This window comes from Pelodiscus sinensis, chromosome 21, assembly GCF_052426305.1.
Source record: "Pelodiscus sinensis isolate ZL-2025 chromosome 21, ASM5242630v1, whole genome shotgun sequence".
Taxonomy (NCBI): Eukaryota; Metazoa; Chordata; order Testudines; family Trionychidae; genus Pelodiscus; species Pelodiscus sinensis.
In genome coordinates this window covers 19,427,521-19,451,804 of record NC_143072.1, presented here as the reverse complement: position 1 = coordinate 19,451,804, position 24,284 = coordinate 19,427,521, and the positions used below count along the sequence as shown (strand labels likewise).

Genomic DNA, 24,284 nt, shown 5'->3' with positions numbered 1-24,284 from the left:
ATTTTATGATTTAAAAAATAATAATTCATATTATGTGATTTTTGTTTTTAAATATGTGCAATTCAACATTTAGTTTACCTCATAACCTTGTTTAGCATTTGTTTATTATCCTTACTTATTTGTGGTCTACTTTTTCAGCTCCATATATTAGACTGTTATTAGGGGTTCCGCAAAATTATTTCGAGTTTAAAAGGGTTCCGTGGCTAAATAAAATTGGGAAACACTGGTGTAAAGTAACAATCTGAGCCTAACTTGGAAGTAAGCAGGAATCTGAAGTGATCCTTGATCAGTTTTGTTTTATTTTAATTTAAAAAACTTGTATCTTAGAAAGTGGCTACAGATCTCAACAGAAACATCAGCAACAGCCTACAGTAGATAATTTATGCATGGCTGGGATCCATTTACAAAATGGATTAACAGTGACAAATCCTAGAGGAGGTGCAACTCCTAAGAGTATTCAACGGAGCTCTCCAATAACAAGGATGGTGACATGAGAAAGGGTTATCCTCTTGAAAAAACAGCCACTCTGGAACTATTAGAACTACTTCCTAAGGAAACAGGAGTATAAACAAAGTGGGTTTAACAAGTGAAAAGAGAATAGAATAAACTGTGAAGGGTGTTCCTTATGTAGCAAACAAAGAAACTGTGTTTGCATACTTGTTCTGCAAGGGATATATGAACAGACTGGAAAAATTGTGTTTTCCTTGTGAAGATCCCGTTTATTCTGTTTTGAGGTTTAAGGTTACCCCTGAAATAAAGCTTCAGCAATGTTTTTGCAATTGTTTGATGTACTTCCCTGTCTCTTTCTACTGCTGCGAACCATCTATTTCTAATGGATTTATATGGCAAAAAAAAGTAAATATAGTTCTAAAACTGGGTCTTCGAAGTCTATCCTGTACATGAAATGGAGAGACAACGTACTTAAGGAAATCTTCTACAGCTATCCTTACCCAGCGCAATAATGAAGCTTGTTTGTGCTCTGATCTTATGTACCTGACTTCCCTAGCCATAACTTCAGAACATATCTGAAGGTTGGTGTGACAGAGCATTTGCCCTGCCTTTAAGGGGCTGAGCTTGAGAGAAAGGGGAAGCCCAGCTGGGGGCTATAAAGAGGGACTCCTGGAGGGAGAGCAGTAGGGACCTGACTGCCAGGGAAGTGAGAAGATTCTGGGTGTGGGTAGGGCTGGGGAGGCTTTGGCCAAGTAAGCCCAGGCTACCAGGCCTGAAGTTTACTAGGGGCTGCGAGAGGCCTGAAGCCTCCAGGACTGTGAGAGGCAGCCTGGTAGGCAGAGGTAGCAGGTCCACACCCTTTGCCTGGGACCTGGGTGTTCCCGGGGAGAAAGAACTGGAGGTCCTGGGGAGTTGGGAGGACCCTGGAGTATGCGGAGGAGTAAACAACCCCCTCCTCTGCGGAAAGGGGTGCAGAGACCAGAGTGGGCACTGCCGGAGGGCAGTGTCCTGAAAAGGATGCCGTGCTGATGGGAGAACACGGGGAGACACCAACAGCGCTCATCAGAACAGCCAGCTAATTCCCCAAGTCATCCAGCTGAAGGCATCACGCTGGTGAGTCGACCCCATTACAGTTGGTTTTATACCTCAAGCTAGAATAAACAGTGTTCTCAAGAAGCAATGCAATTACGTAACACTTGTAATCAGAGTAGATGCTATTTGTGAGCCAGTGCTCACAAGCCTGGGGTATTTCATTCCAGGAGTATATTCTTGCACTTCTATAAGAAGTACTCCTATGGACTTCGTCCACCCATGGCCCATTAAGGATTTTCTTGTGATACCACTAAATATATACAAAAAAGGGAAGAAATGTTGGCAGTGAGTGACCATAATCTTTCCCCAATTCTTTGCTACCACCCTACATTTCCCCAGTCTGAGAGTCCAACAGGTGGCAGTATCAACTCAGTTTGTTAGGTGGCAAGATCGTACAACGTAGTCAACTTTTTGGAGCCATCTGTAGTTAAGACTCCTTTCTGGTCTCCTGGAGTTTCTTTTCTTTAATATTTTTCTGGATAATTTTTCTAAGAGAAAGAAGAACAAATTAGAAGTTAAAGCATCAAAGTGTATTTATGTTTGAAAAACGAACCATATAGCTGAACCACTCATTAGTCCCCCATTACAGATGTCTTTGCCTGCCAACATCGCAGACTTTAATATTCACTGCACTTAACATAAAACCAGCATTTAACAGCAACCATATTCAGAAGTATTTATCTCTAATGCAGTAGAGGGCATTGCTGACCAAAGATAGTCAACTGTGAAGATTACCATGAACACAAACAGGGATTCAAATTAGACAACTAAACAAGTTTTAATGTGGCCTTAAAATAGGGTATGGGTTTATACTAGGGGTGGGGAACCCATGGCCTGTGGCTTGCCTCGATCCCCAGCAGCAGGGCGAGCCAGCATGCCACTGCAGGGGTGGGAGCCCCAAGCCTCATGGGCTGGCTCAAGGCAAGCTGCAGGCTGGACTGGACCTTCAGGCTCTGCCTGGCAATGGGGGAGTGGGGGGGAGAGGGGAGGGGAGGGCAGGAGAAGCGACTCTGCTCACTGCAGGAAAGTGGGTCCCCACAGCTCCTTTGGTAGCAGGAGCCCCATCCCCTCCCCAGACCTCCACCCCACCATCCAGACCCCATCTCTCCACATCCTCCCTCCCACCCGCATCTCCACCCCATCCTACTCCTGCCCGGACACCACACTCTCATCCTGATCCCTTCCTTCCCCACATTGCCATCCTGTTTCCTCCCTCCCTTCCACCATACCCACCACCCCACTCCTGCACCCTACCTTCCAACCCAGACCCCACACCACTACCTCCAGCCTGCTCCCCAGCACCACCTCCTGCACACTGAGCCTTTCATTTATTGCTCTACCCCAGAACCTAGGAGGGCCCACAAAATCCACTAGTAGCAGGCCCCCAAAAGAGTTAATCTAGTCCTGGTAAGCTCTGAGCCTTCCCCTCCCCCACTTTCATGGGGATGAGCTTGAGGGCAGTGTCTTTTTTCTGCCTGTCAGTTGGGGCTCACATCTGTGAGGGTTTTTTCCCCCCTTCAGTGACCCCTCCTCCCAACTCCAAAAAGGTTCCCTGCCTTTGCTTTATACCTTGAGCATTTAAACATTCAGCATTTGTTGTAACCCACTGTACCATCCTGCAGCCTTCTTTTGCCTCTTCAGAGGAACAATACTTTCTCTTCCTCTTATGCCACCTTGACATGTGTATCTCTGCCAGTCAAGCCCACGCCCTAGGAAATCTGTTCCATTGGGTCAAGAGGAGACAGATTCCAGGCTTCCTTGACTGCAGAGGTTAAGCCACTATGAAATGCGACTGTAGGTTTGTTATTTCTGTTAATATATCAGAATATTAAAGTTCAAGGAAGGGTATTGGCTCACTCAAGTGATTGACAGTTCATCTGTAGAGCCGTACGTTCAGGTTACAGGTTCAAATTTAACGCAGCTTCATAATAAGCTGAATTGCTACCACCCAATAGTTGTTTGGTGACCTTAGTCTGGTTTCTAATGAGCAGATCTTCACACTAAGAGTCACCACCAGAAACTGGCACCCTTACGAGCTGTCTCAATAGAGAGGTCAAGGACTGAATTGGCTACACAGATTAGACAAGAGGTGATCCATGCACATCAGGTGTAAAGCACAATGGCAGGGCAACATGGAGAAGTGTGCACCTCTGATGCCACTGCTGGACCAGTCTTGTGGATAATGCATTTCTAGAGTTCCCCATGTAAACAGTAAATTTGCATAGCATTTTCTCTTTTTTAAAATCTGAAGTTCTCTCTTCTTGTAAGTAAATAAACATTATCCTTCAGTCCCTTTTGAAAGAAACCACTTACTTTTTTTTCTTGGCTTTTTCTAGTAAGTACTGAGGAGTGGTACAAATACGCTCCCTTTCCAAAGGTTTCTTAATCAGCTTCTTCTTTTGTTTGCTGGATACGGCATTTAGGAAAATAAGATGAAGGCTCTGTTAAAAGGCAAGCTCCACATTGGAAATAAACATACTAGGTACTTACAATACCTTCAGTTTAACCAACACCTAATACAAATTGTGTATAGATAGTTTATTCCTAGGATTTCACAATTCAGCCAGCTCTCTCTTTTGGCGTTTCCTTTTTTTGTCCTTGTCCCCCAGTGGTTGGCTCTCTGGACCAGTAAGCCCAGCTTTATTTTAAATAGGTTTGAAAAATATTACTCAGTGTTGAAAACGCATGTGAAAGATGGCATACATCAACCGATCTCTAGCTTGGTGTTAAAACCAATCAGACCAATATGAAAAACATACAAGTGGTGGGTTTTTGTAAAATACTCTGAAAATGTCAACAAAGCTTCCAGAAACAATTTTAGCAGTTGGGCAGTGTTAGATGCTGGCAGTCCTCCCAGATTTTACACTCAGTAGGATTCTGATCCTGCAATGAGTTTCACCTGTGCAGTACCCTCTGAAGGACCAGGGATGCTAGGAACTTCTTTAAGGGGAGTGCTCTCTTTAAAGAGAAACTCCAGTGAGAGCTATTTTTAGTCCTAAAATGCAGCTATAACTCTGCCCAATTATAAGCATGTAAAATAATCAGAAGAAAACCTAAAGCCATATTCCCTTACAGCAAAACCTTCCTTTTTCTATTTCTCTCTGTGCCTAGACTACAAACTGTCCAATGTAATAATAAATGAAAAAGTTTGTATTTGAAATAGGGATGTAAGGGAGCAGTCAACTACCCGATGAGCCTAAGTAGGCTTATTGGGTAGTCGAGTCGACTACTCACATTTCCCCAACCCCCAGTGCTTCTTTATCAGAGGTGGCAGCTGGGGGGGAGGAGGAGCAGCAGAACTCAGTGCTGGGGGGAGCTGGCTTAAGAGCCAGTTCTCCCTAGCACCGTCTCCGCAGTGCCACCTCCCCCCTGCGCTGCCTCTAGCTATACTTTTGGAAGTATCTAAAAGGGTGTTACAAGAAGGAGGGAGAAAAATCGTTCTCCTTGGCCTCTGAGGATCGGACAAGAAGCAACGGGCTTAAACTGTAGCAAGGGAGGTTTAGGGGGAAAATCTTCATAACTGTCAGGGTGGTTAATAAATTGCCTAGGGAGGTTGTGGAATCTCTTTCACTGGAGATATTTAAGAGCTGGTTAGATACACATATATCAGATGATCTAGACCAGAGTTTCTTAAACTTTAAGACCAAGGAACACCTAACAATTTATTTTTAATAGGATACACCAAGGCTTTTTTTTGGAGGGGGGAGCCCTCAAGGAAAAGTTGAGCCAAAAAAGAGGCTTGTCCCTTTAAGGGGAATTATGTTCTCTCCACGGAACACACTTTAAGAAACGCTGATCTAGATGGTGCTTGGTCTTGCTATGAGGGCAGCAGACTGGACTCTATGACCTCTTGAGGTCCCTTCCAGTTCTAGTAATCTATACCACCAGGGGCAGACTCTGCATATAAAAAATAGTAGAAGTCGGGCAGGCAGGCAGCCCACCTCAGCCCCTGCTCGTGCTGGTCCAGGAACAAACTCTGCTATGGCTCTGCAATTTAAAATGCAGTAGGAGCTGGGTGCAGGCTGCTCAGCTCCTACTACCTTTTAAATTGCAGAGCCGCAGGAGGATTTAGTTCCAGACCTGGCAGGAGCTGGGACTGAGCCAGCTGCCTATCCATTGATCAAGTAGTTCAGGGGTGGCCAACCAAAAATTCTGGCTCCTTCTCAGGTTATCAATGCACATTGCCCAAGAGCCACAGTTCTATGTCACCAGCCCTGATCATCTCCACTCAGCCCACCCTGTCCATGGACAGTGCCTCCTCCTCTTCTTCCTGCCCACTGGGATCAGCCCTCTCTCAGTGGGGGACACTGTGGGGGGGGAAGACATGGGTGTGACAGACCCAAGGGAGAGGGTGGGAAGTGGCAGGATCCTAGGGGTAAAGAGTGTGTGGGGGGTGGGGAAAGCACCTAGGGTAGAGCTGGGGGTTGAACAGGGAGCTCCCGCAGGCCCAGTGTAAATTTGGCACCTGTAGCTCCAGCCCTGGATTTGGTACCTATGCAAGGAGCTTCATATTAACTTCTGTGGAGCCACAGGTTGGCCACCCCTGAAGTAGTTGATAAATATTCTATTGACTACTCGATTAAATACCTGCTACTTAACATCCTTAATTTGATGTATTAACCTCTTTAGGGGTATGTCTAAACTACATCCCACTGTCGAAAGAGGGATGTAAATTAGGCAAATCAAAAATGCAAATGAAGTGGTGATTTAAATATCCCACACTTCATTTGCATAATAGCATCTCAGTTTTTTCAAAAGACAGCGCTTTCACTTTCGAAAAACCTTTTCGAAAAAGCACTTGGATGTCATTATGCAAATGAAGCACGGGATATTTAAGTCCCCGCTTCATTTGAGCTTTTGATTTGCCTAATTTACATCCCTATTTCGACAGAGTGATATAGTCTAGACATACCCTTGCTGTTAAAACTTACGTTTTGGAAGTCTCTCTTATCCTGCTTTTATCCACACTACACAATTTAATTATGGTTACTAATGTGTTTTGCTCACATCTGTTCAGTATACCTGGTGTTACATACAAAAGGCCCACATCAAATTCAACTGCCCTCCCTATTTTAACTACTGTTCATAAAAATGGACACTATTGATTCTGACAATATGTGTGAAGAAAAGTGGAAAGCACCTACACAGGAAGAGCAATTTAACAGATTGCTTGCAACTCTCCTAATTTCAAATGTCACACCAACCAGAAAGAGACCTAAAGCATCCTTACCTTTGCAGTTTGTGGAAGGTTTTTATATAGTCTGGTACAGGACAGCCAGCCCTCTGGATAACATTGGCTACACTGGAGGAGAGAGAGGGGAGGAAGGGGATATCAAATAAAGTACTGAATTCCTGAATAGATAGTTCTTTAATGGAGAACAATTTCTAAGAAACAGTTGGGTTATTTCTGCTCTACAATGAAAAGAAATGAGCCAGGGAAATTTGAAGCAGAAAGAGAAAATAGTAACTATCACTTGGTAGGGATGAAAATAAACATTTAAGCTCACTGGCTTCTAATGAACTGAAACTAAAATTCCATTAGTGCAGTAACCATGGTAAGTAAGTGACAGAAGCAATAAGAAGTTAAAAAGGAAAGTTTTGCCAAAGGCTTTTAATTCAGACAACAGTAGGCTGAGGCATGAGAGCAGGCCTGTAGTTTCAAAGCCACTATAGGATACATAAGCTTTTTCAAAAAGCTATGAGGAGTTTTGTTTGATAGTGAACAAGGTAAGAGACTTGAGAGCAGTGTTCCTTCTAGACTGCACAGCAACACAGCTTCACAGGTGATTTATCAGCCCTGCCCAGTCAGGCATACATGGAGCTGACTGACGGGGAGGGAACGCTGCTTGGGAGGACCAAAAAACTAGCAGCCGCTGCTGGGTGCAGCAGACCTACTCAACCACAATGGCCTGACTCCTATTAAAAAGGTGCACATTTACCAATTCCACTAGTGAGATCTGATACATCACACTGTACACTTATAGACAGCGTTGGTAATAGGTTAGTCCTTTGTAGTGCCATTATTGGGTTTGAGGACAGGACACAGAATTCTCCATTAGTGCATTCACAAAATGTAGCAAAGTTAAGCTTCTCTCACTAAAGGGAAATTTGGTGACAGATTATCTTGCAATTCCAAAGTATGGAGAGTTGAGAACTTAAAGCCTCACACTTAAGTCATTTTATATACTTTGGGTTCAAATCTATGAAAATGTTATGCTGTGGTGAGGAATTTAATACCAAACACACAACCATTTGGTAATTAATTGTTTTGGGAAAGAATCCAGCAACATGGGAATGAAACAAGGATCAGCAATGTAGCTTTTCCCAATTTACCTTCGCAATAAAGGTTTATCATCTTCCGTAAAAAAAGTAACTGCTTTTCCTGTGTGTCCTGCTCTTCCAGTACGACCTGCCAAAGACCAATCATGCAAAGTTAAAAGTTTTTACTTTCTAGCAGCTTAAAGTAATTCTTCTTCCCCAGCACCAAGTGCAGTTTGCCAATAGATGACTCAGTTTTCACTCAGCCATGTAGCTCGTAATGAGTAAGAGTAATAAGTTACAAGTACGAAGCATCTAAAAACACTTTACAAATGAGATTTAAGGATCATAAAACTTCTGAGAGGTAAGCCAGAAACCCAGTTGTACAGATGGGTGAACTGAGATATGAGGTAGATTAAAAGATGTGGCAAATTCAGCATCAGGAGCAACACTAAGATTTTTACGCTATACACCTGACAACACTCTCCATTCAAAATCTAACCTAAAGAGTCCACACATCCTACTTTGTCAAAGAACAATTACTCACCTATTCTGTGGATGTATTCCACCGCACTGGAGGGGAAGTCATAGTTAATGACCATATTCACTCCTTTGAAGTCAATCCCTCGTGCTAGCAAGGCTGTGCAGATGAGCACCCAAATCTTCCCAGCTCTGAAACTGTGTACGACGTTATCTCTCTGATCAAACAAAAATTGTGTAAGTGACCTACTAATTAGCAGCTCGAGAATGGAAGAGGTTTCTGTATAGCTATCTGCCAACATTATACTAAACAGTAATGACAAGACCATTTGTCACACTTAACTACTGCAGATGGATGTTCTCATTTGTACGCTACAGCATGTACAATTTGCTTCCTAAACAGTTCCTGTAAAGGCAATTACAGTAAAACCTGTATTATCCGGCATGCTCAGGGATCAGGGCATTCCGGTTATCTAAGGGTCCCATCAACCTAGGAAAAACCAATGGACAATAACAACAACACTCAGGTTTTTAATATAGGTAGTTTTTGTAGTGTGAAGCAGTTGGTCTCACATTTCTATTTTGAGTTAAAGATGATTAATACTTCTTAAATACAAAATTAAGCCAATCATGGTAAACTAAGCCAGGCCTGTGCGCCTGAAGATGTGACAGTATTGTGGCTGGGGACAATGCCAGTTAAAGTTTTCTGGTTAACAGAGTGCCGGATAAAGATTTCAATGTATATTTACAAACTCCTACCTGCTGCTGAGTTTTGTCTGCATGGATGACATCCACATTGATCCCTTCATAAATGAGCTCATGGAAGAGCTCTTTAGCCCTTTCAATGGACTGCACAAAAACAAGGACTGGAGGAGCGAACCCCTGCAAGAGAACAAACTAGTGTAAAGCTTGCAAGATTTCTGCTTACAAATCCTTTTCCCATCTCCGTTCGACTTGTGCTGCCATGGATTTCATTAGCCTGCATAGTTTACATTTCAGATGGTGATTTTTGACTGACAAAACTCTTCTGACGCTTGGATTAAGCTGACTGAGGCCTTGTCTTCACTTTGTGGAAAAAAAAATCAATGCTGCTGCGATCAAGCTTCCAGAGCTCAATTTAGCAAGCCTAAGACTTGGTAAAAAAAAACCTATATAGTTCCTACATGGGAAGGATGGGCTCCACCTAAACCAAAATGGAACCAGGTTGCTGGCACTTAACACTAACAAGGATGTAGAGCAGTTTTTAAACTAAGGGCTGGGGGAAAGCCGGCAGGTGCGGAGGAGCGCGTGGATCAGACATCTCTTAGAGGAAGGTCTAGTAATCCATCCTCTCGTCTTTACTAAAAGAGAGAATTTGTAAGATGATAAAGTAGGGTAAGATCAGATAAACAATCAAATAGAGTCTAACACATCAGGAAATGGCAGACAGATAAATAGTGACACATTTTTGAAGTGCTTATACACAAATGCTAGAAATCTAAATAAGATAGGTGAACCAGAGTGGCTCATATTAAAGGAGGATATTGATATAATAGGCATCACGAAAACTTGGTAGAATGAGGAAAATCAATGGGACACCAGGGTACAAAATATTTTGTAAGGACAGAACAGGTTGTGCTGGCGGGGGAGAGGCATTATACATGAAAAAAAAATGTAGAATCAGATGAAATACAAATATTAAATGAACCAAAATGTTTCATAGAATCTCTATGGATAGTAATTCCATGTTCTAATAAGAACATAGCAGTAGGGATATATTATTAACCACCTGACCATGATAGCAATTCCTAGTCACTATAACTAAGGGAAATTAGAGAGGCTATCAAAATAAACTCAATAATAGTGAAGGATTTCAACTATCCCCATATTGACTGGGTACACGTCACCTCAGGAGAGGATGACGATATAAAATTTCTTAGCACCTTAATGACTGCTTCTTGGAGCAGCTGGTTCTGGAACTCACAAAGGGAGAGGCAATTCTTGATTTAGTCTTAAGTGGAGTGCAGGATCTGGTCCAAGGGGTAAATATAACTGGACCGCTTAGAAATAGTGACCATAATGTAATAAAACGTAACATTCCTGTAGTGCAGTGGTTCCCAACCTTTTCAGGTGGCGGGCACCATGCGGGGCTGTCGGGCAGCCCAGGGCTTGCAGCTGCACGCCCAGAACCGCGCTCCCGGGGGCAGCCTAGGTGGGCGCACAGAAATGCCATGGCACCCACGGGCACCACGTTGGGGACCACTGTGTACATAAGAACAGCCGTACTGGGTCAGACCAAAGGTCCATCTAGCCCAGTATTCTGTCTGCTGACAGTGGCCAGCACCAGGTGCCCCAGAGAGGGTGGACCGAAGACAATGATCAAGCGATTTGTCTCCTGCCATCTCTCTCCAGCCTCTGACAAACAGAGGCCAAGGACACCATTTTATCCCCTGGCTAATAGCCTTTTATGGACCTAACCTCCATGAAATTATCTAGCTTCTCTTTAAACTCTCTTATAGTCCCAGCCTTCACAGCCTCCTCTGGCAAGGAGTTCCACAGGTTGACTTCACGCTGTGTGAAGAAGAACTTTCTTTTATTAGTTTTAAACCTGCTACCCATTAATTTAATTTGGTGTCCTCTAGTTCTTCTATTTAGGGAACTAATAAATAACTTCTCTTTATCGGCCTTCTTTACACCACTCATGATTGTATATACCTCTATCATATCCCCCCTCAGTCTCCTCTTTTCTAAACTGAAAAGTCCCAGTCTCTTTAACCTCTCCTCATATGGGACCCGTTCCAAACCCCTAATCATTTTAGTTGCCCTTTTCTGAACCCTTTCCAAGGCCAAAATATCTTTTTTGAGGTGAGGAGATCACATCTGTACACAGTATTCAAGATGTGGGCGTACCATAGTTTTATACAGGGGCAGTAAGATATTCTGGGTCTTATTTTCTATCCCTTTCTTAATAATTCCTAGCATCCTATTTGCCTTTTTGACCGCCGCTGCACACTGCGTGGAAGTTTTCAGAGAACTGTCCACGATAACTCCAAGATCTTTCTCCTGATTTGTCGTAGCCAAATTAGCCCCCATCATACTGTACGTATAGTTGGGGTTATTTTTCCCAATGTGCATTACTTTACACTTATCCACATTAAATTTCATTTGCCATTTTGTTGCCCAATCACTCAATTTGGTGAAATCTTCTTGGAGTCCCTCACAGTCTGCCTCTGTCTTGACTATCCTAAACAGTTTGGTATCATCTGCAAACTTTACCACCTCACTGCTTACCCCTTTCTCCAGATCATTTATGAATAAGTTGAACAGGATTGGTTCTAGGACTGACCCTTGGGGGATACCACTAGTTACCCCTCTCCATTTGAAAATTTACCATTTATTCCTACCCTTTGTTTCCTGTCTTTTAACCAGTTCTCAACCCAAGAAAGGACCTTCCCTCTTATCCCATGGCCATATAATTTACACAAGAGCCTTTGGTGAGGGACCTTGTCAAAGGTTTTCTGAAAATCTAAGTATACCATATCTACTGGATCCCCCTTGTCCGCATGTTTGTTAACCCCTTCAAAGAACTCTAATAGATTAGTAAGGCAGGATTTCCCTTTACAGAAACCATGCTGACTTTTGTTCAACAAATTATGTTCTTCTACATGCTTCACAATTTTATTCTTGACTATTGTTTCGACTAATTTGCCCGGTACTGAAGTTAGACCTTCTGGTCTGTAATTGCCAGGATAGCCTCTAGAGCCCTTTTTAAATATTGGTGTCACGTTGGCTACCTTCCAGTCATTAGGTATGGAAGCCAATTTAAAGGATAGGTTACAATCCACAGATAATAGTTCAGCAATTTCCCATTTGAGTTCTTTTAGAACCCTTGGATGAATGCCATCCGGTCCCGGAGATTTGTTAACATTAAGTTTTTCTATTTGTTCCAAAACCTCGTCTAATGACACTTCAATCTGGGACAGTTCCTCAGATTGATCACCCACAAAGGACGGTGCAGATTTGGGAATCTCGCCAATGTCCTCAGCCGTGAAGACTGAAGCAAAGAAATCATTTAGTTTCTCCGCAATGGCTTTATCATCCTTGATTGCTCCTTTTATAGCTCGATCATCTAGGGGACCCACAGGTTTTTTTAGCAGGCTTCCTGCTTCTAATGTACTTTAAAAAACATTTTGTTTTTTCTTTTTGAGTTTTTGGCTAGCTGTTCCTCAAAATCTTTTTTTGCTTTTCTTATTACATTTTTACACTCTTGATTTGACAGTGTTTATGTTCCTTTCTATTTATCTCACTAGGATTGGACTTCCACTTCTTAAAAGATACCTTTCTGTCCCTCGCTGCTTCTTTCACATGGTGATTAAGCCACGGTGACTCTTTTTTAGGTCTCTTGCTATGTTTTTTAATTTGGGGTATACATTTAAGTTGGGCCTCTATTATGGTGTGTTTAAAAAGTTTCCATGCAGCTTGCAGGGATTTGGCTCTAGTCACTGTGCCTTTTAACTTCTGTTTAACTAACCTCCTCATTTTTGTGTAATTCCCCTTTCTGAAATTAAATGCCAGGGTACTGGACTGCTGAGGTGTTCTTCCCACCACAGGAATGTTGAATGTTATTATATTATGGTCACTATTTACTAAATATAACTGGACCGCTTAGAAATAGTGACCATAATGTAAAAAAGGCAGAGAGACTATAGACAGAGAATATCTTATCGCCTCTATATAAAACCAGGATACGCCCACATCTTGAATACTGCGTACAGATGTGGTTGCCTTGTCTCAAAAAATATATCTTGGCATTGGAAAAGGTTCAGAAAAGGGAAACAAAAATTATTAGGAGTTTGGAACGAGTCCCATATGAAGAGAGATTAAAAAGACTTGAACTTTTCAGCTTAGAAAAGATGAGATGGGCGGGGGGGGGGGGGGGGGGGGGGGGGGGGGGGGGGGAGGAGGGGAGATATGACAGAGGTCTATACAATCATGGCTGGTGTGAAGAAAGTGAATAAAAGTCCTTTAACTTCTTCCCATAACATAAGAAGTAGGGGTCACCAAATGAAATTATTAGGTAGCAGGTTAAAAAACAAACAAAAGGAAGTTGTTGTTCGCACGGTGCATGGTTGGCCTTTGGAACTCCTTGCCAGAGGATGTTGTGAAGACCAGGACTTTAACAGGGTTCCAAGAAGAATTAGATAAATTCATGGAGGTTAGGTATATCAAAGGCGATTAGTCAGGATGGGTAGGAATGTTGTTGTCCCTAGCCTCTGTCAAAGGTTGGGAATCGGTGACAGTAGAGTGATTGCTTGAAGATTCCCTGTTCTGTTCGCTCCCTCTGGGGCATCTGGCATTGGCCATGGTTGGAAGACAGGCCTCTGGGCTATATGGACTTTTGGTCTGACCCAGTCTGAACGTTCTTATGTTCTTACGAACTCTGAGGGTGCCCCCGCTGGCGTCTGGTACTCCTGCTTTTGCGAGGAGTAAGGGAAGCTGACAGGCCTCCTGCTGGGGGACACTGCCAAGCTTGGCATAAGGTAAGCCGACTTCAGCTACGTATTCAACATAGCTGGAGTTGCATAGCTTACACCAAGCTGCCAGATCTAGTGTAGCACTGCGTTTGGGACAAGGGATCCCCACAATAGAGACGACAAGGTCAAGACTAAATTTGCTTCATAGAAAGCAACTCTATTTTTCAATCTAGAAGAAAGAATTGAGCGGCTACCTGACTACATACAACAATAAAAATAAATTTAAGGAAAATTTAATTTACAATGAACAGTGCAAATTGTGTGTCTATTTTACTTGAGGGTTAAAACACTGAGACCAAAACAGAGAACAAGGCTTTGATTTTCATAGGCAAGCCCCCTCACTCTTTTTTCAAATGTAGCCCATTCTGCACTGTAGTTGAGTTTGTAAGTAACAAGCAAGAAGGAAGGTGCTCAGCCACTCATAATTACCTTTTTAACAAGATCTCTCATTGCTAGTAGTTTTCCTGTCTCTGAGCCAACAAACAAGAGCTCTTGATCTACTGTCTCTGCTGCAGAGTTTCTGAAACCAAAATCAAATCACACAAATAAGTCATTGTTCATGTCTTACAAGTATAAGACGCTTACTATTCAAGAAATACTGTAAGACGCAAAGTAATTTTTCCAGTGCACCCTCCTCCTCAAGGTAATGCACCCTGCTCTCAGCAAATAAACACTTAAAGCAGAACATCGCCTTCTCTGTCATATAAAAAAAGACTCATGCATGCACCATACTGCCATGCAGATCTGACCCTTAATGTGATGGAACTGCGGTACTAGGCGAATAGCTGAGGAATACACAACTGAAAAGGGAGAGGAGATGCAAGCAGCTAGCCCCCATGTGGGCTGAGAACATTGAGCCAAGAGATCCCACAATGAAGACAATACGGTCAAGGCCTGCACACTTACCGTGCTCCAACAGACACCAAAATGACATTGTCCAGGTTGAGTTTGCACCATTGCTCTACATCGTACGCAAACGTTGCACTGAATAACGCTCTTTTCACAACATGGGACGTGCATGCCAGGAAGATGGAGGCTAACTGGTCTCTGAACCCTGACTTCCCATCTTCAAATAGTTTGTCTGACTCATCAACCACCAACCATTCAACTCTAGGAAAAACAAGATTTTTTGTTCAATGGTAGCAGCTGATAGGGGAGAAATATTCAAATCCTGAAAGGACATAGTAGGTTTAAAATTCATACCTATGAGAGATTTAGCACTTGTTCAGAGACCCTGATGGAGAGAAAGCCATTAGCAAAGAGACAAACTTTAAAAAAAAAAAAACCTGGTTCCTACCTTGTTAAGCTTATGGCTGGAGGATCCTGTTTCAGCAAATAAATGAGTCTGTTTGGAGTAGTTACTAGTATATCTATAGAAAAACAGGAATGAAAAAAAAGCATGTTGAAATATAAACACATCATCCTGTAGCGACCTGAGCACAGGCCTTGGACCCACAGTGATTTGCTAAGAGGCCTTCAAGTTCTTAGGTCTCTGATCACCTCATCTATGAAAAAAATGGAGCAGTTCACCTTTACGTATTTAAATAAACATAAGGGCTCTGTGAAGATATGTTAGCTTTTATTTAATTCTGGATGTTCAATAAATATAGTTCACAACACAAGCGGAGTAAGATTCTGATGGCAGAGCTCAAGCCTCCACAATGCACTCAAGTGCCACTCTGCTTTCTATAATCTACTCAGCTACATGCCTGTACTCCAACAACTGACCGCCATGGCACAATCAGTTGTCTGAGTTCTTATTTTCACCTTCCCATCCACAAGTTGTTTTTCCTGTAGTCAAGAGGCATTTGTTTTGTATAGTGAAGATAGCTCTCCCCTTTTTACTTTCTAGAGCTATTTCTCCTCCACTTCTTTTAATACCTTGATTCCAAGGATACCGTATTCACAGAAGCAAGTGACTACAGGATTTTGATCCCTTATTGACCTGTTTAAGTCATACATCGATTAAAAATTGTGTTCTATATTTCAGAAAATCCCTATACAGTTGTTAGAATGATTACCAAATTTCTGAGATGATTTGGGACCAAACTTCTTGGTGGCTTCAGTGGCTTTATGGATCATATGTATTCTGAATCCAGTCCCCTCAGACAGCTTTACTAGCTCTCGGTGGGTCTGAAATATACAACAATATCTACTGGGTTTCCTTTTAGAACAACAACAAAGACATTCACTCTCTGTAGGTTTTTTGTAAGTCATGCACTGTTTCAAAACCCACTCAAACGGGAAAAAACCCAAACACATACACTGAAGTATTTTTTACATCACAAAAACATGAATTATTCACTTGCACAAAATTCTCCCTACATCTCTGCATGCGAGTGTGAGACTCTGCATCTGCTCTAACTAGAAAACTCAAAAACCCCACTGATGTAAAATTGAATTCCCCACACAGAAAAATATGGATTATCTGAGTTATGATTAAGACTTAAAAGGCTGCTTCTGCCTCAAATACAGAAGATAAGGTAGATTTATGAGCACGTATGTTCATATGTAGGTGCAGTGTTCATAAGTGTTAAACGTAACATAGTCCAACTGAATTTTAAAAGAAGATACAGGAATGTTGAGTCCCAATCTCCTGTTCTAACGATGTCTTTACATTTCATAATACCCAGAAGCATAGTAGGCACATCTCAGAAGACAGACGACTTTTTTTGAACATTCTTTCACATAAACCTGAATTTTATAAGATGAAGTTTAAGGATAGGAAAGAAAAATATGCCCACCAAGCATCCTGTTTTTCTCAATCAGAATAATGGAAGTACTTACAAATACAATACATAATTATTTTATGACATCCTACATGTCCTATATGACATGCTATTGAAAAAAACATCCTACCTGACTAGCAAGTTCTCGGGTAGGTGATATGATTAGAGCTCTAAATCCTTTATTCATGGGTTGTTTCAGGTGTGTTAAAATAGGAATGCTAAAAGCCAAAGTCTTTCCTGATCCAGTGGGAGCTGAAGCTAAAAGTTCCCGACTCTAGGAACATAAAACAAAAAAGCTGAAGTTACATTTAGTGTTTTTAATTAAACCAAAAAGCTGCATTAAACACAAATACTTGACTTATACATTGGACTAAAAAATAGCAAGAAATACAAGAGTTAAGTTTCTTACTTAATATTATTACCTCAATAACATTACAACTATTGCAAGTTGAGTTACATTTAAACTGACTTCCTGACGATAGGAAATACAGAACTTGAGGAAGTTTAGTGGAAACATTTTTCATTTATCATACCATCACAACATTTGAGTATGGAACTATATTACCGTGTTTTAAAATAAACAACATTTTTATGTCCCCAGTGGGAACTCTCAGACTGAGTTATACCATCTCAATGTCTTACGCTTTGAAATACAAGGAGACTTACATGAAGCATGACTGGAATGGCTTGCATCTGAATTGGCGTAGGGACCTGGAAGCCAGCAGCTTGAATATTCTGCATTATTTTAGGATGGATTTTATATTCTGCCTGAAGTTGCTCAAACGTGGCAATTGGTTCAGGGAGATCTGTTCCTTGGATACTAATCTTGTGTTTGTTTCTGAAATGGTTTATCTAGAAGGCAAAAATGTACAAATTATTCAACATGTCAGAAAGGAACTTTTTACAGAAAACAACAGCAGCCACTTTGTTCAACAACATATTTTCAAAGAAACTGATTAAACCTGCTAACACCTTCATGGAGGCTGTATTTTACAGATCTGAAAATGTGACTAGTTCAAGTTCACAGTGAGTGTTTGCATCAGAACTGAAATAGGACTCAAATTTTCTGATTCTCATTCCTGTATTCTAACAATCAGCCCAGGCTGCCTCCTCAAAACCCCACATAAACCGTCTAAGAGTACATCTACATTGCAACACTATTTCAAAATAACTAGCGCTATTCTGAAATAACTTAGTCCACATCTACACCGCAGTCAGTTGTATGAAAATACTGTCAAGCTGGAGGACTTCTCCAACTCCTCCAACTCCTGTAACCTTCACTGTATGAGGAATACGGGAAGTTAGAGGAACAGTGCTCTATTTCAAAATAAGTGCCGTGTAGACGCTCCCTATTTCAAAATACGCTACGCAATTGACATAGCTCAGTTTGCGTAGCTTATTTCAAGTTAAGCCCTGCACTATAGATACACCCTAACTCAGCAATGGGCAACCTAGACTAGTGAGTGGGCTACATGAGTTACCCCCATTGCTCTAAATAGTCTTCAAACTTAATGTGTTAAAAAAAAAAATACATTTCCTAGAAGAAAATTACAGAATAGTCACAGCTTTTACAGATTTATTGTCAGCATGTAAGTTTCTCCATTAACATTTGCTACTCTCCAGATAAAGACACTAATCCTGCAAACTTATTCATGTGCTTAAATTTACACATAGGAATAGTCCACTACCTACATCCATTAGACACTTAGTAAGTCTTCGTATACAATCACAGATTAAGTTATTTACTTAATCTAAAATAAGTTTCTTTTTATGACACTAGTAAGCATGCACATTTGGATCCATTTTCCAATTCTTTTTTCATTCTATACTGACTTCATTGCAAGAGAAGATGCACCAAATGATTGCAGCTTCCAGATGACGTGCTCACAAAGTAACACAACTATATTTAGCTATTCAAATAAGCAAGGCTTACCTTTCGCCGTTTAAGTTGTTCTAGTTTCTCTGCTGTGGGTTTCTTCTCCCCCTTTTTTCTTGTATCTTTAATCTTTGCTTTCAAAGAGGACATCCACAATATCCCACCATTTTCTACATCAGAGCTGACTGGAACAGGTTCTAAAAATGTCAGTGAATGTGCTTTAAACCAAAAAAGAAGTCATAGAATAATCTAGTAAAAGGAATGGAGATTAGGAGCTTGATTTTGAGATCACTGATGTCAATGATAATGTTCCTTTTGACTCCAATGGGTGCAGACTCAGACTTCGAAGCACTAGTTCTGCATTCTAACAAGGTTATTTCATCAGCCCTAAATTCAGCCAGCCAGCAAATTTTCCAACTTCTTCTGGTCAAGAACATAGCTAGTAACTTCCACAGATTTTTAGCAAGAAATAAATTACACATAAATTAAAGCCTGTATGTGCATCAGCATCTATATTTATTGATAAACTAGCGCATTTACTCAGCATTGCTTGGGTCCTTAGGAGGGGCTCAGGGCAAGGATCTGGGGCAGTGGAGTAGGAATATGAAAGGTTAACCGGAACTGGCATCACCCATTAACCGGTGGGGGCTGGAGCAGCTCCCTGCCTACCATGAACAGGGGGCTGCTCCAGCCCTGCGGGACTCATCAGTCAGGCTGGAGCATCCTCTACTGGCAGTGGGTGCGGGTGAACATTAGAACGGCCGTACTGGGTCAGACCAAAGGTCCATCCAGCCCAGTGTCCTGTCTGCCGACAGTGGCCAATACCAGGTGTCCCAGAGGGAGTGAACTGAACAGGTAATGATCAAGCGATCTCTCTCCTGCCATCCATCTCCACCCTCTGACAAACAGAGGCTAGGGACACCATTCCTCACCCACACTGGCTAATAGCCATTTATGAGCTTAACCTCCATGAATCTATCTAGTTCTCTTTTAAACCCTGTTACAGTCCTAGCCCTCACAAGTGTGAGACTATTTAACCAATTAAATAGTTAATTGCTCCCTACTGTGGGGGATGTAGGCATCAGGGTTGGGGGGAGAGGAGGAGCCATGAGCGAGTACACTTGTGTATGTGGGGATAAGTGTGGAGGGGGCACAAAGTGCTTTCCTCCCTGCCAGAGATTCGTACCAGGGCTGCTTGCTCTTCCCCTTCCTGTCCCTGTCAGGGGGGGCAAAAGCAAAGTGCCCAGGTCGTCTGCCCCCTGTACTCCCCAGCCAGAGTGAGGAATGCAATAAACTGTGCACTTTCCCCTCGCTTCCTAAGTGGAACAGTCTGCAACATCCTCATATGAAGGGGGGAGGCAAGGAACTTCAGCCCACTCCCCCCTCCCTAAAGGGCACTTGGGGGTGGAAGGCTTAGGACTGAGGCAGTCCCATATAGGTTGTGCAGAGGTGCCTCCAGCCAGCCACTTTTACCTGCCTGATGATTCTGTCTCTCTTCGGTATGGTTTTATGAGAAGCAATCCCATTCCAGGCTCATCCCATTCTCCTGGCACAACCAAACCCTTACGTTGCTTTTAAAGTTATAGGAAGAAGCTGTACACTAAATTTGGTGGTCCTAGCTCTTAGTTTGTCCAAGAACTCCTAAAAGTATCTCAAATATATAGTAAATGTATATGTATTTATTTACACCCCCACATTGCAAACAAGCTATGCAAGTAAAAGTAAGGACCTGCCAGTATAACTGTGTCTATACTAAGGGCTTCTCCAGGCACAGCTATATCAATCAGGGCTCACACCTCTTCGTGCCCGATGGACATAGCTACCCCAGCAAAAGTCTGTCACGTAGACCTGGCCTTCTGTTTTATCACTGAGGTAGTGATGAAAGATATATACCTTTTTCCATGGAGTTATCACTTCTCCTACTTATAGACTCTAATACGGTTTGCATCCAGTTATATCCACTATTGCAGTCTAGAAGAACTAACTGAAAAACACCCTAAACCTTCCCTGTAATGACTAAACTAATAGAGATGAATACTGCTCAGTTGCAACCATGAGCATAGTCCCACTGGCAGAATTTAGGTAAGACATCATGACCTTATGTGCAGTATTGCAAGCAAGACAACATCCCTACAGTGAATGCAGTTATCCTTGTACATAGGTGCTCATGGTGGCATAACTTAGGCTTCGTCTACACTCAAAATTTGAAAGCACAGCCTTGGCAGTGCTTTGAACTGAAAGCGTGGGGCATGGAACGAGCGTTGGGAGAGATTTCTCCCAGCACTCTGTGTAAACCACCTCCTCAAAGGGAGCAGTTCCCATTGGTGCTTTACAGCACTGTAACTTGCTGTGCTCAGGGGAGGGAGGCAGTCACACCTGAGCCAGAAAGCTACAGTGCCATAAAATGTCAGTGCAGACTTAGCCCTAGGCCCGTACAAGAAAAGGAATAAGCTAAACCCTTATAAGGCACTTTTATTCCAACATAACCGCATTCACACTAGGGGATGTAGACCTAGTCTACACTACCACAGGCCACTGATCTAAGTAATGCAACTTCAAGTATGTGAATGATGTAGCTGAAGCAGATGTACTTAATCTATTTACAACAGTGTTGACAGCTGACACTCTCCTGTCAACTCCACCGATGCTTCTTATTCTGGTTGAGTAAGGGAGTCAACAGAAGAGTACTCAGCAGTCAATTTATCTCATTTATACTAGATGTGATAATTCAACTCCTGTGAGACTGATTGCTGCCAGTTGATTCACTAGGTAGTGAAAACTAATGTGTAGACAGCTACACGACTAACCAATAAGTCTAGGCTTATTGGTTAATCCTGTCAACTACACACATTTCTGCTCCCCTGCCCCCCACTGGCTGCCTCTGGGATAGGAGAAGGCGGGAGCTGGTGCCCAACTTAAGCAGGCTCCCCACAAGCACTGAATCCAGCCATCCCCCACCCCCACACTGCTGCCTCAGATAGAGAGGCAGCTGTACAGAGAATGAGGGGGGCAGGCGGGAGCCCATACACATGGGAAGTTGGCGCTCAGCATATGCCAGCTCCATGAACCTGTCCGCCCTCCCCTTGCTGCCTCCTACAGAAGCAGCAGAGGTAGGGAAGGGGAAGGCAGGAGCTGGTGCTGGAGAGCCAACTTAAAAGCCGGGTCTTGTACTCCTTCAGAACAGTTTCATGGCATTTTGGTATAACCCCATTTATTAGTGTTAGAAATGTCTTTTGCTTAGTCTTTTGATTCCTACATTTGTTCATATAAGTCAGATTTCTTAGATTTGTTGTTACAGTTCTCTTACTATTATGTAAGCAATTGGAACACATTCCCTTGTTGTGTAGAAGACAAGAAACTCAGTACCTTGGGATTTTCTCTTCCTTTTCTTCCCTTCAAAGTCTCCTGTGTCTTGTTTTCTCTTCCTTGCGATCCCTACATTAAGTCTCTCCTCAGAGACATCTGCTCTCTCAGCCATATGCGATTCAAGTTTCTGGTTTTTTTTAGATTTCGATTTCTTGGAGCCATTTGTTCCCCGGCCATTCTTGGAAAGACTTGGAATCTTTGCATCTTTGCTTCCAAAAAAGTCAAGACTCTCTGGGGTGTCAAATTCCACGTCTTTCACTTTTATCACCTGAAATTTGAAAACAAAAACAAAAAAAAAATCAAAACCATACGCAACGCTCTGAACTGCTCCGGCATCAGGGGAAAATGCTTTGCACTGACTATTCTATCAAGCGCCAAAGCGGGCCAGAACCAAGCCACGAGGAGGGGGCAGCGGTGCTGAAACAATGTGTATAGTGCTGATAGCTGTTGTATCAAACTGAAAACGTGTATACAGGCAGTCCCTGGGTTATGTACAAGATAGGGACTGTAGGTTTGTTCTTAAGTTGAATCTGTATGGCGTCAGCCGCTGCTGCTGAAATCTGGACAGCGGCTGAATCTGGACGCCAGTTCTGACTTACATACAGATTCAACTTAAGAAACCCAGGCGTCCTCAAGTCAGCTGCTGCTGAAACTGATCAGCGGCTGATTCCAGGAAGCCTGGGGCAGAGCAACTCTGCCTCGGGCTTCCTGTAGTCAGCCGCTGGTCAGTTTCAGCAGCGGCTGACTTGGGGACGCCTGGGGCAGAGCAGCTGGGGTGTTGCTGGAGCTGAAACTGACCAGCAGCGGCTGAATCAGGACCAACCTGGCAGCCCCCAGCTGCTCTACCCCAGGGGTAGGCAAGAAAAGCCTGGTCTGCTGGGGGAGAGCACTAGCTGCATCCCCCCCCCCCCCCAGCAGACCAGGGAGACGGGGGTGGGGACGCCCAAGTCCTCCACGGCTTTGCTCCCCGTCTCCCTGGTCTGCTGACCAGGGAGACGGAGCAAAGCCGCGGAGCACGCCCGCAGGGGGACAGCTCAAGCGCGCCCAGGCTGTCCCGCTGCGGGCGTGCTCCAAGGCTTTGCTCCCCATCTCCCTGGTCTGCTGGTCAGACCAGGGAGACGCGGAGCAGCTTTTCTCGCCCCGGAGTACACGGGCGGCGGGACCGCGAGGTCCCACAGTCCGTGTCCTCCGGGGCGAGAGAAGCCGCGTTCGTAACTGCGGATCCGCATAAGTCGGGGACTGCCTGTGGAAGGGAAGCCACTTCCAGCCAGGGGGCTTTGCAGCACCCCCCGCAGCCCTAGTCCCAGTACCTGTGGGTATGGGGCCAGAACAACCAGCGCAGGCCAGAATCGGGGTGAGGGGCGTGGACGGAAAAATGTGGTTAACACGTAACTGTCACCGCTACACAACCGCAGCGGTGCCATGGCGACAGGGGCTGCCCTCGGGGCCGCAGGGCTGGAGCGGGCCCCCTCCCCGGGGAAGCAGAACCGGCCAGGCCCCCGCCCGCAGGGGAGATGGACCAAGGAGCCAGACCCAGCCCAGCCCGCCGGGGAAGGGGTCCGGGTGCAGAACCAAGAGAGCCGGGCCGGGCCGCACCAGGCGCCGGGGAAGCCCCGCCCGACGCGGGCGGTACCTTGAAGCGCCGCGCGTCCTGGCTGAAGCGCTTCAGATCGAACCTGGCGCCGGCCCCCAGCTTCCGGAAGAGCCCGTAGGAATCCATCTTTACCCGGCATGCCCCGCGGCGGCGAGGCCTTGCCTAGCACGCGCATGGGCCGGAAGGAGGCGCGACCCGACAGGCTCTGCGGCAAAGGTGCGCCCGGAAGGAGAAGAGCCTCACTTCCGGCTAGGCCGAGGCCGGAAGGTCCCGTCCCGCCGCCCTCCGGCCACATATCCGCTCCTCCCACGGGCTGCTCCCAGCGTGATGTCACGGCAACACGTGACGGTGTCGTGGCGTCACGCGTTTTGAGGACGTCAGAGCGACACGTTGCAGGGTCGCATTGTAGCCCCCGGACATGTGATCTCATTCCGTCAGCCGGGGAGGGGGCGGCCACCCCTCCCCCCCATCCCGGGTTGGCTTTGCAGCATCATTGAAGGCTGCTGCCCTCTGCTTATTATGAGCCTAGTCACCAGCCCGCCAACAGCCTCTCTCCTGTCCCAGCAGGGTCTGGGCGCTCACCTAGGGAGTCTCCTTGTTTGATGCGCCCCTGCCGCGGCTTGCACTGTGCTGCCAGGGAAAGTGAATTGAAACGGCGTGTACATGGCAGCACAGGACAGTGGGCCCATCGTGAGGCCAAGTCGTTAAATCATAGGTGGGCAAAATGGCCTCCCCGGGCTGGATCTGGCCCCTGGAGGCCCTGCTGCTTCCCCGTCCCCAGGCCACTTAAGGTCTAGGGTTAAGGGGAAGCACATGAAGTTTCCTCCACCCTGCCAGGAGCACACTGCTCTTAGAAGCGCCAGGTGCTCCTGGAAAAGCAGGAGGAGGCTTTGCATGCTCCCCAGGCCAATCAGGGCCAGGGGAGG

The 24,284-nt window shown here is 44.3% G+C and overlaps 1 protein-coding gene across 1 annotated transcript; it reads right to left on the bottom strand.

The window, feature by feature from the left end:
* Nucleotides 1-252: 252 nt before the first annotated feature.
* On the bottom strand, nucleotides 253-23,575 carry DDX52 (DExD-box helicase 52). The gene is made up of 15 exons (XM_006138620.5): nucleotides 23,398-23,575; nucleotides 21,765-22,032; nucleotides 18,456-18,595; nucleotides 17,189-17,374; nucleotides 16,653-16,796; nucleotides 15,815-15,926; nucleotides 15,091-15,163; nucleotides 14,700-14,903; nucleotides 14,223-14,313; nucleotides 9,040-9,162; nucleotides 8,348-8,498; nucleotides 7,876-7,951; nucleotides 6,773-6,844; nucleotides 3,856-3,948; nucleotides 253-2,030 (listed from the first exon to the last, which is right to left on the bottom strand). Exons 1-15 carry the CDS (start codon nucleotides 23,482-23,484, stop codon nucleotides 1,970-1,972), a joined length of 1,881 nt encoding a protein of 626 aa, XP_006138682.3. The 5' UTR covers nucleotides 23,485-23,575; the 3' UTR covers nucleotides 253-1,969.
* Nucleotides 23,576-24,284: the final 709 nt, after the last annotated feature.